This window comes from Salmo trutta, chromosome 18, assembly GCF_901001165.1.
Source record: "Salmo trutta chromosome 18, fSalTru1.1, whole genome shotgun sequence".
In the NCBI taxonomy this organism is placed as follows: domain Eukaryota; kingdom Metazoa; phylum Chordata; class Actinopteri; order Salmoniformes; family Salmonidae; genus Salmo; species Salmo trutta.
The window spans coordinates 1,811,490-1,830,940 of record NC_042974.1 but is presented as its reverse complement, the minus strand read 5'-3'; the positions used below and the strand labels follow the sequence as shown (position 1 = coordinate 1,830,940).

General features: G+C 48.7%; 1 protein-coding gene across 1 annotated transcript; it reads left to right on the top strand.

Moving 5' to 3' along the window:
* The first annotated feature begins 2,917 nt into the window (after positions 1–2,917).
* qrfprb (pyroglutamylated RFamide peptide receptor b) lies at positions 2,918–18,017 on the top strand. The gene is made up of 6 exons (XM_029697487.1): positions 2,918–3,397; positions 4,397–4,555; positions 7,033–7,094; positions 7,617–7,852; positions 9,562–9,659; positions 17,594–18,017. The coding sequence occupies exons 1-6, from the start codon at positions 3,040–3,042 to the stop codon at positions 17,992–17,994; spliced, it is 1,314 nt and encodes a 437-aa protein (XP_029553347.1). The 5' UTR covers positions 2,918–3,039; the 3' UTR covers positions 17,995–18,017.
* Positions 18,018–19,451: the final 1,434 nt, after the last annotated feature.

Sequence of the window (19,451 nt, the reverse complement as noted above, 5' to 3'; positions counted from 1 at the left end):
GTCAAATCGGAGGGCCTGTTGTCCGGGCCTCTGGTAGTCTCTATGGGGGTGCCACAGGGTTCAATTCTTGGGCCAACTCTTTTCTCTGTATACATCAATGATGTCGCTCTTGCTGCTGGTGAGTCTCTGATCCACCTCTACGCAGACGACACCATTTTGTATACTTCTGGCCCTTCTTTGGACACTGTGTTAACAACCCTCCAGACGAGCTTCAATGCCATACAACTCTCCTTCCGTGGCCTCCAACTGCTCTTAAATACAAGTAAAACTAAATGCATGCTCTTCAACTGATCGCTGCCGGCACCTGCCCGCCTGTCCAGCATCACTACTCTGGACGGTTCTGACTTAGAATATGTGGACAACTACAAATATCTAGGTGTCTGGTTAGACTGTACGCTCTCCTTCCATACTCACATCAAACATCTCCAATCCAAAGTTAAATCTAGAATTGGCTTCCTATTTCGCAACAAAGCATCCTTCACTCATTCTGCCAAACATACCCTCGTAAAACTGACCATCCTACCGATCCTTGACTTCGGCGATGTCATTTACAAAATTGCCTCCAATACCCTACTCAATAAACTGGATGCAGTCTATCACAGTGCCATCCGTTTTGTCACCAAAGCCCCATATACTACCCACCACTGCCACTTGTACGCTCTCGTTGGCTGGCCCTCGCTTCATACTCGTCGCCAAACCCACTGGCTCCAGGTCATCTACAAGACCCTGCTAGGTAAAGTCCCCCCTTATCTCAGCTCACTGGTCACCATAGCAGCACCCACCTGTAGCACGCGCTCCAGCAGGTATATCTCTCTGGTCACCTCCAAAGCCAATTCCTCCTTTGGCCGTCTCTCCTTCCAGTTCTCTGCTGCCAATGACTGGAACGAACTACAAAAATCTCTGAAACTGGAAACACTTATCTCCCTCACTAGATTTTAGCACCAGCTGTCAGAGCAGCTCACAGATCACTGCACCTGTACATAGCCCATCTATAATTTAGCCCAAACAACTACCTTTTCCCCTACTGTATTTATTTATTTTGCTCCTTTGCACCCCATTATTTCTATTTCTACTTTGCACTTTCTTCCACTACAAATCTACCATTCCAGTGTTTTACTTGCTATATTGTATTTACTTTGCCACCATGGCCTTTTTTTGCCTTTACCTCCCTTGTCTCACCTCATTTGCTCACATTGTATATAGACTTATTTTTCTACTGTATTATTGACTGTATGTTTGTTTAACTCCATGTGTAACTCTATGTTGTTGTATGTGTCAAACTGCTTTGCTTTATCTTGGCCAGGTCGCAATTGTAAATGAGAACTTGTTCTCAACTTGCCTACCTGGTTAAATAAAGGTGAAATAAAAAATAAAATAAAAAATAAATCTATAGCCTCCCAACAATCTACAGTCTCCCCACAGTCTCCAGCCTCCCCATAGTCTACAGCCTCCCCACAGTCTACAGCCTCCCCACAGTCTACAGTCTCCCCACAGTCTACTGCCTCCCCACAATTTTCAGCTTCCCCACAATCTACAGCCTCTCACGTAGGGTCCAATGTTTCCTATGTTGCTAGGAGTCTCATCTCTCGACACAGCCTCTCACTTAGGGTCCAATGTTTCCCATGTTGCTAGGGGACACATCTCTCAACACAGCCTCTCACTTAGGGTCTAATGTTTCCCATGTTGCTAGGAGACTCATCTCTCAACACAGCCTCTCACTTAGGGTCCAATGTTTCCCATGTTGCTAGGAGACTCATCTCTCAACACAGCCTCTCACTTAGGGTCCAATGTTTCCCATGTTGCTAGGCGACTCAGCTCTCAACACAGCCTCTCACTTAGGGTCCAATGTTTCCCATGTTGCTAGGAAACTTTTCTCTCAACACAGCCTCTCACTTAGGGTCCAATGTTTCCCATGTTGCTAGGAGACTCATCTCTCAACACAGCCTCTCACTTAGGGTCCAATGTTTCCCATGTTGCTAGGAGACACATCTCTCAACACAGCCTCTCACTTAGGGTCCAATGTTTTCCATGTTGCTAGGAGACTCAGCTCTCAACACAGCCTCTCACTTAGGGTCCAATGTTTCCCATGTTGCTAGGAGACACAGCTCTCAACTCAGCCTCTCACTTAGGGTCTAATGTTTTCCATGTTGCTAGGTGACTCAGCTCTCAACACAGCCTCTCACTTAGGGTCCAATGTTTTCCATGTTGCTAGGAGACTCAACACAATATAGAAAATCATCCTTAATAAACAATGGGTAACTTGCACCCAATACATAAATTGAAAAGTACTATATATACACAAAACATTTGATTGAAAGACGGGACCCTTGTCAGAATCCCCATTACAATTCTGAGATAGGACTGTATAATAGAATCACAGACATCTGTTTGCAAAGGAAGTGTGTTGTTGTCGAACAGCACATCTCTGAAGAGCACTGTGCACAAAAACAACTGACTATGTAACTAACTCGAGTAGATTCAATGATAGACAAGTTGATTGACTCCTCCTCTGTATGAGTTCAGGAAATTGAACACACTGATCAAAACCAGGAATGACCTTTTCATGAGACCTCAATCTTGTATAGGCTATGATGAAAAGCACACAAACAAAAATATTAATCTGTTTCCATAAAGCTGTGTGTGTGTGTGTGTGTGTGTGTGTGTGTGTGTGTGTGTGTGTGTGTGTGTGTGTGTGTGTGCGTGCGTTCGTTTTGTCATTTGAGGACCGGAATGACAGTTAATTGGGTGTTCCACCCCTTGACGGACTGAGGTTATTAGCCCACAGCAATAACAGCAGACTAACAACGCGCGGTATAGACTAGAAGTGTCACTCAGACACTTTCCTCTTTCCTCTTGCCACGGGAGAAATGCACTATCTAGCCGCAGCACAGTGGAAATATGGGTTTTGGAGGAGCGCACCAGTGCGCACAGCTTGGAATCGCCTAATCAGCCACACGTGAATAAAACACAATTTTCGTGCGGGAAAATAGATCTGTCTGTAGTGGCTGTACTATTGGAATTTACATAAACTCCTAGAAAATGACAACGGCAACAGAAATGGGGTCCACGAAAATAACACCCGAGGTTCTGCAAGAGATGCTACAACATTACAACTTAACGCGACAACAGTTCATCGAGTCTTACAACATACAGCCGCTTGTCTACGTCCCTGAACTCCCGTTGGGCGCTAAGACTACTTTCGTCATGATGTATGTTATCATTTTCATCCTGGCTCTGGTTGGGAACAGTTTGGTTGTCTACATAGTGGTGCGTAAAAGAGCAATACAGACCTCCACTAATATCTTCATCTGTTCTCTGGCGGTGAGCGATCTTCTGATCACATTCTTCTGTATCCCGTTCACCTTGTTGCAGAACATCTCCTCGGAATGGCTTGGAGGTGAGGTCCTCTGTTCCATGTTTCCATCAACACCTGTCTGTTCTGCACTGCATGCCTACTGGTTGAATTAACGTTGTTTACACGTCATTTCAATGAAATGACATTGAACTAAAGTGGAATTAGACATTGAATTGACTTTATGCGCCCAGTGGGGTGCCTACTGTCATTGATAGTTTGAATAAACTTTAGAAGCCTATATGGAATGCTGTTTTTTTCCCCTTCATCTTAAAATAATATGGATGCGCATTAAATTTGGCAGTAGTTTAAGAATATTATAATCGGAGCCTTGACACTCATTGATTTATGAACGGGTTGTGTATGCAGAGCACTTTTTATAATTTCAAGAGAATCTCAGTGTATTATTGGCTTCTGGTGCCTTCTACAGTTTAATGAAACTGATGGAAGTGGGTCACTCAACCCATCAGTCAAAATGTTGCCGTTAAAAACCAACCAACATGGGAAGTAACAGACTACAGAGCAGTGGCTTACAGAGGATTTTATTTCCATAGTTGTAGTCTAAGTAAACCGTTTTTATCGATGTTCTGGTTTGCCGGACATTAGGGTTTATAGGTGGCTTGAGAGTTATTTCACCTTTTTCAATATTTCACACAAGATTTAGAGCAAGTAATATCACATTCGTTTTGTGATATAGGTTACACTGTGAATTGTCACAAAATAGCCTATTTTGTTTGAATGGGTGAGGAGCAGCCTTCTGGGGGGCTACACATCGAAGCCAGGGGATTTAGGAGTGAAGGTTACCTACACAGTTATATAACGAGGGCCATACCGGCTGCAGTACACAGGCAGCTCAATTATGATATGTTGCACAAGTCTTAACAAAAGAGCTGATTTGATTGGTCAAAAGACCAATTAGTGAGAAAAAAAAGCTCGGAATTGGTCTGTGTAAACGCAGCCAATGAGAGAACGTATGGCGAAACTTCTGCTTGTTCCGGGTACAGTGTGTTTTTGAGTGACACTTCTAACCCCTTCTCTTCCTAGGTGTTCTCATCTGCAAGACGATTCCTTTTGTTCAGACTATGGCCATAGTGACAGGGATTCTCACAATGACCTGCATCGCCGTGGAGAGGTACCAGGGAATTGTCTACCCTTTGAAAATGAGGAGGCAGTACACTCCGAAAAGAGCATACAAGATGCTAGGTATGCTTTTAAAAAAATAAACACTTTCTGCTTTTGTGTTAATGGTGTAAGGCAGTGAGAGTAGAGAAGGGAGGGTGGGGAGGAAGAGAAATGAGAGAGGGGAGGACTAAAGGTCACCAGGCACAGACATTATGAGAGGATAGTAGCCTATGAGAGTTCTTCAGAAATGATTGAATTTCTTTCATAATATAAAAAAAGTGGAGTATGGTGTGTAGATAAGTGGAAAAAAATGCATAAAGCTCTGAGGCACTGACAACAAAAATAGAAAAAAATGGCTTAGGTGGCTTATGGTAGTGAAATGAACATCACATTCTCTGGCAACAGCTTTGGTGTACATTTCTGCAGTCAGCATGCCAATGGCACGCTCCTCAACTTGATACATCTGTGGTGTTGTGTTGTGTGACAAAACTCCACATTTTAGTGTGACCTTTTATTGTCCTCAGCACAAGGTGCACCTGTGTAATGATCAAGCTGTTTAATCAGCTTCTTGATATGTCACACCTGTCAGGTGGATGGATTATCTTGGCAAAGGAGAAATGCTCACTAACAGGGATGAAAACAAATGTATACACAATTTGAGAGAAATTCGCTTTTTGTGTGTATGGAACATTTCTGGGATCTTTGTTTGTATTTTTGTTCAGTGTATATAGGAGATAGGTCTCGTACCAAATGGCACTCTATCTCTTACCAATCACTATAGCATGATGCTAGACTTGTGTTGAATTCATTCATATGTTAAACATACAGAATAGGAACATTCTATTCCAGCTAACCAATAGATATACAGGATAGGAACATTTTATTCCAGCTACCCAATAGATATACAGAATAGGAACATTCTATTCCAGCTAACCAATAGATATACAGGATAGGAACATTCTATTCCAGCTACCCAATAGACATACAGAATAGGAACATTCTATTCCAGCTAACCAATAGATATACAGGATAGGAACATTCTATTCCAGCTACCCAATAGATATACAGGATAGGAACATTCTATTCCAGCTACCCAATAGATACACAGGATAGGAACATTTTATTCCAGCTACCCAATAGATATACAGGATAGGAACATTCTATTCCAGCTACCCAATAGATATACAGGATAGGAACATTCTATTCCAGCTACCCAATAGATATACAGGATAGGAACATTCTATTCCAGCTACCCAATAGATATACAGGATAGGAACATTCCATTCCAGCTACCCAATAGATATACAGGATAAGAACATTCCATTCCAGCTACCCAATAGATATACAGGATAGGAACATTCTATTCCAGCTACCCAATAGATATACAGGATAGGAACATTCTATTCCAGCTACCCAATAGATATACAGGATAGGAACATTCTATTCCAGCTACCCAATAGATACACAGGATAAGAACATTCCATTCCAGCTACCCAATAGATATACAGGATAGGAGGAACATTCTATTCCTGCTACCCAATAGATATACAGGATAGGAACATTCTATTCCAGCTACCCAATAGATACACAGGATAAGAACATTCCATTCCAGCTACCCAATCGAAGGTACACATGAAGGTACCTGTGCCATTAAACCCCTACAACTCATCCAGAACGCCGCAGCCCGTCTGGTGTTCAACCTTCCCAAGTTCTCTCACGTCACCCCGCTCCTCCGCACACTCCACTGGCTTCCAGTTGAAGCTCGCATCCGCTACAAGACCATGGTGCTTGCCTACGGAGCTGTGAGGGGAACGGCACCTCCGTACCTTCAGGCTCTGATCAGGCCCTACACCCAAGCAAGGGCACTGCGTTCATCCACCTCTGGCCTGCTCGCCCCCCTACCTCTGAGGAAGTACAGTTCCCGCTCAGCCCAGTCAAAACTGTTTGCTGCTCTGGCACCCCAATGGTGGAACAAGCTCCCTCACGACGCCAGGACAGCGGAGTCAATCACCACCTTCCGGAGACACCTGAAACCCCACCTCTTTAAGGAATACCTGGGATAGGATAAAGTAATCCTTCTAACCCCCCCCCCAAAAAAAAAAAAAATAAAGATATATATATATATATATACATACATACATACAGACAGACAGACAGACAGACAGACAGACAGACAGACAGACAGACAGACAGACAGACAGACAGACAGACAGACAGACAGACAGACAGACAGACAGACAGACAGACAGACAGACAGACAGACAGACAGACAGACAGACAGACAGACAGACAGACAGACAGACAGACAGACAGACATACATACATACATACATACATAAAATAAAACATATATGTACTATTGTAAAGTGGTTGTTCCACTGGATATCATAAGGTGAATGCACCAATTTGCTAAATGACGTAAATGTAAATGTACAAATGTGAAAAATTGGTGGATTCAGTGTTTTGGAAAGAAACTCTTCATATGTCTACAGTATATGATGTATTACTTGTGGTATTGTGAAGAAGTCATTGTATTGAGACATGTCTTCGTTGTGTAGGACTTGTATGGAGTACATCAGTGGTTGTGGGATCCCCAATGCTGTTCGTACAGCAACTAGAGGTATGTCAAGCCCCTCACATCACAGCTACTGTAGCTTCAGATCAAATCCAAATGCTTACAGTAAACATCCTGGCACCTAAGAATCTGACCTGATCTGACCTAACTTAACCCCTAACTTAACCTAACCAAACCTGACCTAACTTAACCCCTAACTTAACCTAACCTGACCTGATCTAACCTAACCTGACCTAACCTGACCTAACTTAACCCCTAACTTAACTTGACCTTACCTAATCTAATTTAACCTAATCTAACCAAAACTGACCTAACCTGACCTAATCTAACTTAACCTAACCAAACCTGACCTAATCTTACCAAAACTGACCTGACTTAACCAGACCTGACCTAACTTAACCCCTAACTTAACCTAACCTGACCTGCTCTAATCTAACCAAAACTGACCTGACTTAACCAGACCTGACCTTACCTAACTTAACCTAATCGGTTGCTTTCAGAATCACTCCAGAACACCCAAAGCTGTTATTGAATGCTTCATTGATGTGTTTCCCCCTCCATTCCCAGGTGAAGTATGACTTCCTGTACGACCACCACCACGTGTGTTGTCAGGAGCGTTGGCGTTCCCTGACCCACAGACAAGTGTACACCACTTTCATCATGGTAGCTCTGTTCCTGATGCCCATGGCAGCCATGTTGTTTCTCTACACACGGATAGGGATAGAGCTGTGGATTAGGAAGAGGGTGGGGGACTCCTCTGTCCTGAACACCATGAACCACAGAGAGGTCAACAAAATATCCAGGTACTGTATGTACTGTACATAGATATAGGGAAGAATGAGAGAGGGGAGAGATGAGCCAGGAGAGGACTGGCCACCATCCTCAGAGCCTGGTTCCTCTCTAGAATGGGAGAGATGAGCCAGGAGAGGACTGGCCATCATCCTCAGAGCCTGGTTCCTCTCTAGAATGAGAGAGGGGAGAGATGAGCCAGGAGAGGACTGGCCACCACCCTCAGAGCCTGGTTCCTCTCTAGAATGGGAGAGATGAGCCAGGAGAGGACTGGCCACCATCCTCAGAGCCTGGTTCCTCTCTAGAATGAGAGAGGGGAGAGATGAGCCAGGAGAGGACTGGCCACCATCCTCAGAGCCTGGTTCCTCTCTAGAATGAGAGATGAGCCAGGAGAGGACTGGTCACCCCTCAGAGCCTGGTTCCTCTCTACCCAGTACAGCCAGGAGAGGACTGGTCCCCCCTCGGAGCCTGGTTCCTCTCTACCCAGTACAGCCAGGAGAGGACTGGTCACCCCTCAGAGCCTGGTTCCTCTCTACCCAGTACAGCCAGGAGAGGACTGGCCACCCCTCAGAGCCTGGTTCCTCTGGTCTACCCAGTACAGCCAGGAGAGGACTGGCCACCCCTCAGAGCCTGGTTCCTCTCTACCCAGCACAGCCAGGAGAGGACTGGCCACCCCTCAGAGCCTGGTTCCTCTCTACCCAGTACAGCCAGGAGAGGACTGGCCACCCCTCAGAGCCTGGTTCCTCTGGTCTACCCAGTACAGCCAGGAGAGGACTGGCCACCCCTCAGAGCCTGGTTCCTCTCTACCCAGTACAGCCAGGAGAGGACTGGTCACCCCTCAGAGCCTGGTTCCTCTCTACCCAGTACAGCCAGGAGAGGACTGGCCACCCCTCAGAGCCTGGTTCCTCTTTACCCAGTACAGCCAGGAGAGGACTGGCCACCCCTCAGAGCCTGGTTCCTCTATACCCAGTACAGCCAGGAGAGGACTGGTCACCCCTCAGAGCCTGGTTCCTCTCTACCCAGTACAGCCAGGAGAGGACTGGCCACCCCTCAGAGCCTGGTTCCTCTCTACCCAGTACAGCCAGGAGAGGACTGGCCACCCCTCAGAGCCTGGTTCCTCTCTACCCAGTACAGCCAGGAGAGGACTGGTCACCCCTCAGAGCCTGGTTCCTCTCTACCCAGTACAGTCAGGAGAGGACTGGTCCCCCCTCAGAGCCTGGTTCCTCTCTACCCAGTACAGCCAGGAGAGGACTGGTCACCCCTCAGAGCCTGGTTCCTCTCTACCCAGTACAGCCAGGAGAGGACTGGCCACCCCTCAGAGCCTGGTTTCTTCCTAGGTTCCTGCCTTCTAGGGTGTTTTTTCTAGACGCTGTGCTTTTGCCTCTGCATTGCTCTTTGGGGTTTTTGGCTTGTTATCTGTAAAGAGCTTTGTGACAACTGCTGATGTAAAAAGGGCTTTATAAAATGCATGATATTGATTGATTGAGATGAACGGGATATGAAAAGTTGAACGCACGTGGGTATTGAACCGCAGTCTGAGTTGACTGGAGTTGGCAGCACTAACGCTAGACCATTCAGGCACGCCGAGCTTTTCTACAATAGCTGTTTTATTGTGTTGAAATGCATTGTGCATGATGACACCTGCACGTCTCTCAGTATGGGAAGAATAACAGAAAGGGAATCAGCATGAGAAGGTTACAACATGCTTTATTGATTTTCACAGGAAGAAGAAGCGAGCTGTAAAAATGATGATTACCATCGTTCTGCTGTTCACAATCTGTTGGGCTCCGTTTCATACCGTTCACATGCTGTTTGAGTACAGTAAGTATATGATCTATCACACTACAATAACGACAGTAGGGCTAGGTCTAACACGCTGAACTAGGGTGTAGTACATATAGCATAAACCATCACCGTCACATAGGTTAACCTTTACATTCAGGTTTAACTGTAACTCAGAGGCAGGTGTAAATCTGACGGTTCAGCATCTTTTTTTTTACTCTCACTAATCACGTTTCCATTAAACCATTTCATGCGGATGAATTACCTGATGCATGAAAAAAAAGTCACGACCAGTCTGATGAAAACATGAAATGTCCGTACAAGACTGTTGGCAAAAGTTTTTGTTCGTTCGAAATGGTGGGATCTTTTTGTGTCGGTAAAATCAATTACGCGAGAAATGGCGGTGGAAATGCATTGATGCGCAAATATTGATTTAATAACCAGCATATCAAAGTAAACTTGGAGTCACGTGATATGTTGTTGTGTTCCTCGCACTACGACTCGGGAAAGCATGCAGTTTATTAGGCTACAAATGAAATAAATGATCAACTTCACAGGGTGGTGAATGTGCAATGAGATTGATGCTCCTTTCCAATAAATGTCGAGGGTCTTATTCTGGCGACATGATGATCGATGCTTGGCTGCCGTTTGACAAATGCACATCATTTTGCTCTTATTCATAATAATCTGATAATGTCGGTAGCCTACCCGCTCTGTATCTGCGAGCTGTTGGCTAGCGCGCATGTACCCAGACCAGAGCGGGCACATCTGCTATATAATACTGTAATGACCTGACTAGATCATGAAGGAACAATTGTCCAGACAGAGGATGGAGTTAACGAATGGACGGTTTATTAACACAACTTAACACAGGCTACTGTTTGGCCGTAGCCCACGCCAAATAAATGAAAGGTACCCTACAAACGAACCGTGACCTTCTCTTGTGAAGCCCAGACGTAAGAGAGAGAACAATGGCTAAAACCCGGTCTTAACTTCCAATGCTCCATCCCCCTGCCCAACCCCCCTTCACGCCACTCCGCCAACCACCAGGCTGCCCGGTATCTGAACATTCCAGGCATTCCCGTGATTGGCAGATAGCAGGTTGATTGGCATGACCCCGCGAACACTGGTAAGTACGACACAACCCACTAATAGCCTAACACCTAACCCACACTGTCTGTGCGGGTCGCTACACAGCCCCCCCACCACAAAGTCCCTCGTCCCCGAGGGAACAAACAAAGTCTCTGAAGCGACCCGGAGGTCTCCTTTGCCTGCGTGGCCGTGATGGTCGCAGAGTGTCCAGATGTGAAACAGGGGGCTCCACCCGTGGCAGGGGGCTGCCCCTCTGGGACCCAGGGGATGAAGGAAGGCATATGGGAGACAAGGAAGCGGGAACGGGGGATACAGTCCGTGGCACCGGGGAACCACGCGGTGACACAGGGAGGGAGACAGGGGGAGTGGGCCGTCTGGAGCCTTGTCGACGGCACCTGGGGGTGGGTGCCTGGAGAATGTCCTTGCCAGAGAGGGGAATTGTGGGGGTCCCTGGGGTTTGGGGAGTAGCGGCCCCTCTGTATGGGGCTAACCTGTCCCGGTGCAGTGCCACCTTTCTCCCCCTGGAAGGAAGCTGCACCCGGTACACAACCTCCCCTACCCTCTCCAGGATGCTGCAGGGCCCCACCCAGTGACTGTCCAACTTGGGGCATCTGCCTTTTTTCCTTAGGGGGCTGTAGACCCAGACCAGCTCCCCAGCCACAAAGTGCCTTCCTCGGGTGTGCACGTCATAGTTCCTCTTCTGCCTCACACCTGCATTCACCAGCTGCTCTCTGGCGAAGTTGTGGGCTGTCTCCAGGCGGTCCTGGAGTCTCCGGGCATACTCCGGCCCCGGGGGAACATGAGGGCTATCCAGGGGACGACCAAACGCCATCTCCGCAGGGGTGCGGATCTCTCTCCCCAGCATGAGGAGGGCAGGTGTGCAGGAGGTGGAGTCTTGGACAGCGGAACGGCATGCCATGAGGACCATAGGCAGGTGCTTGTCCCAGTCACGCTGGTGTTTGGCAGAGACGATGGCCAGCTGCTGTCCAAGCGTTTTGTTGAAGCGCTCCACAAGCCCATCACTTTGAGGATGGAGAGGAGTAGTGCGGGTCTTGTGCAAACCCAGCCTCTCACACATGGTGGCGAACACACGGGACTCAAAGTTTCTGCCTTGGTCGCTGTGGATGGACTCCGCAGCTCCAAACCTGCTGAACATCCCCGCTGTCAGGGCGTCGACGATGGTCTCTGCCTCCTGGTCAGGCAGAGCATAGGCCTCAGGCCATTTTGTGAAATAGTCCATAGCCGTGAGCACCCAGCGGTTTCCACTGTCTGTGGTGGGGAACGGCCCAACTACATCCACTCCCACCCTCTCCATGGGAGCCCCCACTGGGAACTGTTGGAGCTGAGCATGAGAGCGGCCTGGGGGGCCCTTTCTCGCTGTGCAGTTGTCACAGCGGCGGCAAAAGTCCTCCACATCCCTCTTGTGCTGCCCCCAGTAAAAGCCCTGACGGAGGCGGCGGAGTGTTTTTGTGACCCCAAAGTGTCCAGTCCCCACCCCCCCATGAGTACTCTGGAGCACAGCCTCCCGCAATGCTTTTGGGACCACCACCTGCCACCTCTCCTCTCCCGTAGCTGACTCCTTCCATGCCCGCTGTAGCACGCCATCAGCCAGCCGCAGTCTCTCAAACTTTGACCACAACCCTTTGGTCGCGAGTGAGAGCGCTGTCACCTCTTCCCATGGTGGCCTCACCTGTGCCTCTACCCACTGTAGCACTGGCTGTAGGTCTGTGTCCCGTCCCTGCTGCTGCCCCCATTCAGCCACGTCGACAGTCTGCAGCTCACAGCAGACAGGGCCGCTCACCCGACACACTGTGGCACAGACCCCCTCCTCTGCACTCAGCGCTCTCTCCCGTCCCTCTCTCTGTTCACAGTGGCGGCAGCCATCTGCAGTACAGGGCCGACGGGACATGGCGTCGGCGTTGGAGTGGCGTGCCCCTGCCCTGTGCACCACTGTGAAGTCATACGGCTGAAGCTCCTCCAACCAGCGTGCCACCTGCCCCTCTGGTTCTCTGAACGACATGAGCCACTGGAGAGCAGAGTGGTCAGTCCTCACAGTAAATGGCAGGCCACCCAGGTAGTACTTGAAGTGTTTGATGGAAGCCACAACAGCCAAGAGCTCCCGCCGGGTGACACAGTAGCGGCGCTCATGTTTGTTAAATGTTCTGCTGAAGTACGCCACCACTCTCTCCCCCTCTGGCCCCACCTGGGCCAGCACCCCACCCATGCCCACATTGCTCGCGTCTGTGTCCAGGATAAAGGGCAAGGTGAGGTCAGGGGGGGCGAGCACAGGGGCCTCGATGAGTGCACATTTGAGGGTGTTGAAGGCCTCCTCACACTCCCCTGTCCAAGTGAAGGCCTTGTCCTTCGGCAGCAGGCGGTTCAGGGGAGCAGCGACGCTTGAGAAGCCCCGTACAAACCTCCTGTAGTACGAGGCCAGGCCCAGGAAGCTCTTCAGCCGACGCTGGTCGGTGGGGGTGGGCCAGTCTCGGACAGCCCCCACCTTGTCCTCCATGGTGCTGATCCCCTCCTTCCCCACTCGGTGGCCCAGGAAGGACACCTCTCTCCTCATGAAGTGGCACTTCTCGGGGTGGAGCTTCAGACCTGCGGCAGCCACCCGCTCCAGCACACTCCGTAGCGCCACCAGAGCTGACTGGAAGGAGCTGCCATGGGCCAGGATGTCATCGAGGTATACCAGACACTGCTGTCGGGGGATGCCATCCAGCACCCTGTCCATCAAACGCTCAAAAGTAGCTGGAGCGTTGCACAGGCCGAAGCACAGGACCTTGAACTGCCAGTGTCCTCTGTTAGTGGAGAACGCAGTTTTGGCTCTGGCCTCTGGGGAGAGGGGCACCTGCCAGTAGCCACTGCGGAGGTCTAGTGAGGAGAACCAGGAGGACCCCCTAACCAGGTCCAGCGACTCATCGATACGTGGTATGGGGTATGAGTCCTTCCTGGTTACCTCATTCAGCCGCCTGTAGTCCGCACAGAACCTCAGCTTGCCCCCCTTCTTAGGAACCATGACAACCGGCGCCGCCCAGGGGCTGTCTGAGGGCTCGATGAAGTCTGCCCGCTGCATCTCCAACACAGCCTTGTCTGCTGCCTCCTGGCGTGCCAGCGGGATGCGGCGGGGATGCATCTTGATGGGTCGAGCATCACCTGTGTCGATCTCATGCTGCACCAGATGAGTCTGACCCACCTCTTCCTCACTCAGCGCAAAGCTCTCTCTGAATTCAAACAGCAACTGCCATAACCATTCCTGCTGCTCAGGGTCAAGACCAACACAGTTCCTCCCCCATATCTCCCTCACTGCAGACAGTGTCCTCTCCTCTCCCATCTGGGGTAGCTGGGCTGGGGGGGTGCGGCCCGGGCTCAGGGAGGGCTGTGTCGTGGGGGTAGCTGGGGGAATGTAACACACAGCCGTAGGTGACAGGGGGGCTGGGGAAAAGTCACACACAGATGTGGGGGAGGGGGGGCAGCCGTGAGTCTCTGCTGCTTTAACTGTTGGAGTAAAGGGTTTGTTGGGTTGAGTGTATGTGATATTAGGGGGGGCCATGGTGACTGCAGGCCCTCCCTGGAAGCTCAGTGTGCCCCCATTTAGGTCTAACTGGCAGCCTGTGCTCCTAAGAAAGTCCAACCCCAGGATACAAGGGTCCTGCACAGCCGCCACCCACACGGGATGACGCACAGTCCTGCCCCCTACTGTCAGAGTCATTATTCCCTTCCCTTTCATGGGTGCCAGCTCACCTGTGACTGTGCGGAGCTGCACAGTTGTGGGCTCACACTGAATCCAACCTGGTACAATATCTGGCCGCACCAGGGTTACTGTGGACCCAGTGTCCACCAGGGCAGAGCAGGGCACCCCCTCCACAGTGACAGGGACATGACAAAAGTCCCCAACACAGGTCCGGCCCACCACGACAACAGGCTCCGTCCTCTTGCCCACGTCTGCTTCTGGGGGAAGTGGAGCCTTGCTTCCCCGTCTGGGCCGGTGGGCTCCTCCTGAAGAAGATGGTGGTGGTTGGGATAGAAAGCCAGGGGTCCGCACTACCCGGTCAATGCGGACCCCGAGCCGTTTCCCTGAGCTCCGGGGGACTTGGGGCAATCTCGGCGCAGATGGCCTGTCTGGCCACAACCCCAGCAGACCCGGGGACCACGGCGTGTGTTTCGTTCCACCTGTAGCGACACAGCACGAATGAGTTCTGTCATATCAGCCACGCATGCAGGCTTTTCTGGCTCTGGGCTGCTCTGCCCCCCAGCTCTCCCAGAGGGTCTGCCTCCCTGCGCCCCCACCAAAGACCCAGCTGAAGCCCCAGCCCACACCAGCTCCCTCTCCAAAGCCATCTCCAAGGCTATCTGCAATGACTCAGGATGAGCCAGCTGGGTCTGTATGCGCAGCTCCGTAGGAGAAAGCGCCTGTATGAACTGGTCCCGTGCTAGCTCGCTCTGCACGTAGGGGGGCATGTGAGCATATGCCCGCCGAGAGAGGCTCTCAATGTCATTAGCTAGCACCCGTAGAGGCTCTCCAGGTTGCCTGCGTCTATTACTCAGTTCGGAGCGCAGCAGCCCGGGCTGTACACACTGTCCATAGCGCCTCCTCAGTGCTCCCACTAAGGCACCATAATCGCGTCTGTCCTCGGGGCTAATCAATATCAGGCCAGAGCATCATAACAGGCCAGAGCATCATCCGTCAGGCATAAAGCCAACTGCAGTGCCCTATCTTCATTCGACCACCCCCTAAAATGAGCTAACAGTTCAAACTGAGCATGAAAAGCTTCCCAATCCGCCTTACCGGAATACTTTGGGGTCTTAACGGATACGGACGCAGCCGGGGGCTGGGCGCCGCCATGTTTGTTTACATCCTGAGCCCCAGATTCCTCGTCCCGCCGCGTCGACGTCACCCCTTCGGTCCGCCCACCAGAATCCGCGCGAAACACGTTAGACGAAGCACTCATGCCCGCTTCAGCCGCCATCACTCTAACGTCCTCCCTCAAGCGGCCTCTGGGATCCGACGCCCTGGCGATCTCCTCAGCCAGATCCTCCGACGTCCATGCACACGCACCTCCTTGGCCATAATCGTCCCCTACCTCCACCTTCACTTTTGGATTCCCTTGAAGCATTTTCAACCCCGTTCTCACCAATGTTAGCTAGCCACCGAAGTCAGCTAGCTGGCTAACTTTTATACACGTTTTTACTTCTGACACCAGTGTAATGACCTGACTAGATCATGAAGGAACAATTGTCCAGACAGAGGATGGAGTTAACGAATGGACGGTTTATTAACACAACTTAACACAGGCTACTGTTTGGCCGTAGCCCACGCCAAATAAATGAAAGGTACCCTACAAACGAACCGTGACCTTCTCTTGTGAAGCCCAGACGTAAGAGAGAGAACAATGGCTAAAACCCGGTCTTAACTTCCAATGCTCCATCCCCCTGCCCAACCCCCCTTCACGCCACTCCGCCAACCACCAGGCTGCCCGGTATCTGAACATTCCAGGCATTCCCGTGATTGGCAGATAGCAGGTTGATTGGCATGACCCCGCGAACACTGGTAAGTACGACACAACCCACTAATAGCCTAACACCTAACCCACACTGTCTGTGCGGGTCGCTACAATACAACACTTTTTGTGATACAAGTATCAGTAGAGTTGGAAATGCGATGGAAACCCATTTAACTTGTATTTTTCCATTCGGTACATGAAAATGTAACAGTAAAAGTGATGTTTATATACACAACGTCACGCACATCCTCTTGTCGGGGACCTCGAGTGGCGCAGCGGTGTAACATGCTGACCAGACCGGACACGTAGCGTGCGCGAGCGTCGCAAAATAGATCGCGCTGCAAGTCCTGCCTCCCCCATCTCCTCATTGGTTTATAGAAGCAGGTACCCACGTCCCATCTCCTCATTGGTTTATAGAAGCAGGTACCCACGTCCCATCTCCTCATTGGTTTATAGAAGCAGGTACCCACGTGCCATCTCCTCATTGGTTATACCCACGTGGGTGATTGAAAGAAGAACTGTTTTGCCGGTTGTCTTGGTGATAGTATGAAAGTGTAGATGGATCACCATATAAGTTCAAAGATGAAAAAGCCTGGAAGGAGGAGAGATGACTAGAAACGATTCGGTTGGCCGTTTTATGTGTGGATTAATTGTCGGAGTAGAGGACCTTGTGCATTTCAGGTAAAATAACAACTCAATGTTTATATCCCAGGACAAATTAGCTAGCAACAGCAAGCTAACTAACTAAATTGCCATAAATGTTTAATGCTTTTCGACCTGTCCACAAATTAATGTAATTGGTTCAGAGTTTGTTTTGATATTTTAACCTGCGTGTCGTGATCGCGTTTGGTGTAGGGGGACATAATACATTTATGCACGATAGCACACGCGCGCAGCCGGTTTGGGTTCCGTGTAAGGCACTGCATCTCAGTGCAAGAGGTGCCACTATTGTACCTGGTTTGAATCCAAGCTGTATCACATCTGGTTGTGCTCGAGAGTCCCATAGGGCGGCGCACAATTGGCCCAGCGTCGTCCACTGTAAATAAGAATATGTTCTTAACTGACTTGCCTAGTTAAAATTAAAAACGTTTAAATCAGCAAACAGTCTGTTTTTATTTTATGTTATTTTATGTTTCTTAAGAGAAAAATATTGTAGTGATGTCCTTTATTTGTTACTGTATTGTAATTTCCAAAAAATGTATAATGAAAAAATCAGTTTGATGGAAACATCTCTGGTGGGAAAATGCAATATTGTTATATGGAGATTTTAGAATATTCAAATGAAAATCTGTCGCAAATTGGATGGAAACCTAGCTACAAATATTCTCTAAATACAGCTGAACTAATCCCTAAAAACCTTCCTTTCTTCACATCTAGACGACCTGGAGAAGAACTCTGATGAGGTGACGGTGAACATGATCATCGCCATCGTCCAGGCCATCGGCTTCTCCAACTCCTTCAACAACCCGATCATCTACGCCTTCATGAACGAGAACTTCAAGAAGAGCTGTGTGGCTACCTTGTCCCGCTGCCTCAGGAAACCCTCCAACCACCGGGGCGGCGCTGTGGAGACGCCCAACAACCCCACTGTATGCTTTATTAGACCACTGAAGAGGGAGGCCTTCTCAGAGACTGGTGGCGGGGCTAATGGAGGCTTGGTGCAGGGTGTGCTGGAGAACGGTCCGTCTGTCTCCTCTCAGACCTCCTCAGCTTTAGCAGGAGAGAAGATGACGGTGAACAGTGAGCTACCAGTGAGCAGCGTAGATCTGTTGAAATAGTCTCGTTACAGACTTTAAAAAAAGAAGCACACCAGTCTCCATTTTCACCTAATTTATCCAAGTGTACATTAGGGGAGAAATGAGTACAGGTTCAAAAGCGTACCTTTTGGAAAAGGTACAAATGATCCTATTTAGGCTACCACCACAGTGACAAAGCAGTCTGTTCCTTTAAGTGGCAAAAATGTACCACTAAAACGTTTTTTGGGGTGTTGTTTTAAAACGGTAGGGTACAGAACCTTATTTGCATATTTCCCAGGGTGCCTTTTCAAGGAAAATTTAGAGTTACACCATTAATGACTGTGTTTGCTAGTGACACAGACATGGTTGTTACATTCAATTGCTTTGTCCTGTAGCCTTCATCAAGTGAGTTCCTAAGTTAATATTTGATCATTTACCATAATTTCCGGACTATTAAGCGCACCGGAATATAAGCCGCACCCACTGAATTTAAAAGAAAATATTATTTTGAACATAAATAAGCCGCACATGTCTATAAGCCGCAGGTGCCTACCGGTACATTGAAACAAATGAACTTTACACAGGCTTTAACGAAACACGGCTTGTAACAAAAATAAATAGGCTTTAATGAAACACGGCTTGTAACAAAAATAAATAGGCTTTAACGAAACACGGCTTGTAACAAAAAAAAAAAGAAAAAAAGAGCAGTAAGCTTTAGTTGTCTTTTTGCACTGAGTCAATTCCTCACGCTGCTGTTTCCAACGTCTTATCATCGACTCATTAAGACCAAGCTCCCGTGCAGCAGCTCTATTTCCTTTTCCAACAGCCAGATCAATCGCCTTCAACTTGAAAGCTGCATCATATGCATTTCTCCGTGTCTTTGAGGGTGACAAAATGACTACCGTATTCAGAATGATGAAGTTTGAGAGCGCTCGATTTAATCTAAACAGTAAACAAAGAAGTTGTTTGACCTTAACCCGTTCGGCAATTTCATTGGAGCTTCATGCTGCCAAAAAACTGAGCACGTCACAGAATGTGTTTTTTTGTAGAAAAAAAATTTGAAGGCGGGAAAAATCCATATATTAGCCGAGTCATTGTTTAAGCCGCGAGGTTCAAAGCCTGGGAAAAAAGTTGCGGCTTATAGCCCGGAATTTACGGTAAATTAAACTCTTTATGACAATACATTACATATCATATTTTAACAGTGTAGTTTCACCCCAACACAGCGGTCTGAAACTAGCCCGAGTAGCAGTCTCTTTAGCTAATCCACTTCCTGTAGTCTATGTCATTGCTTCTTAGTCTGGTACTGACTAGTCTTAAACTGCTGGTTTGCAGGCCACATCAGGCAAGTCACATTACGCTGGCTTGCAAAGTGATATTGAATTCTTATTGGAATACAGCCAAAGTTAGAATATCCCAACAACTTTTAAATCACACTCAACCAGAATTTTTTTATTTAACAAGGCAAGTCAGTTAAGAACAAATTCTTATTTTCATAG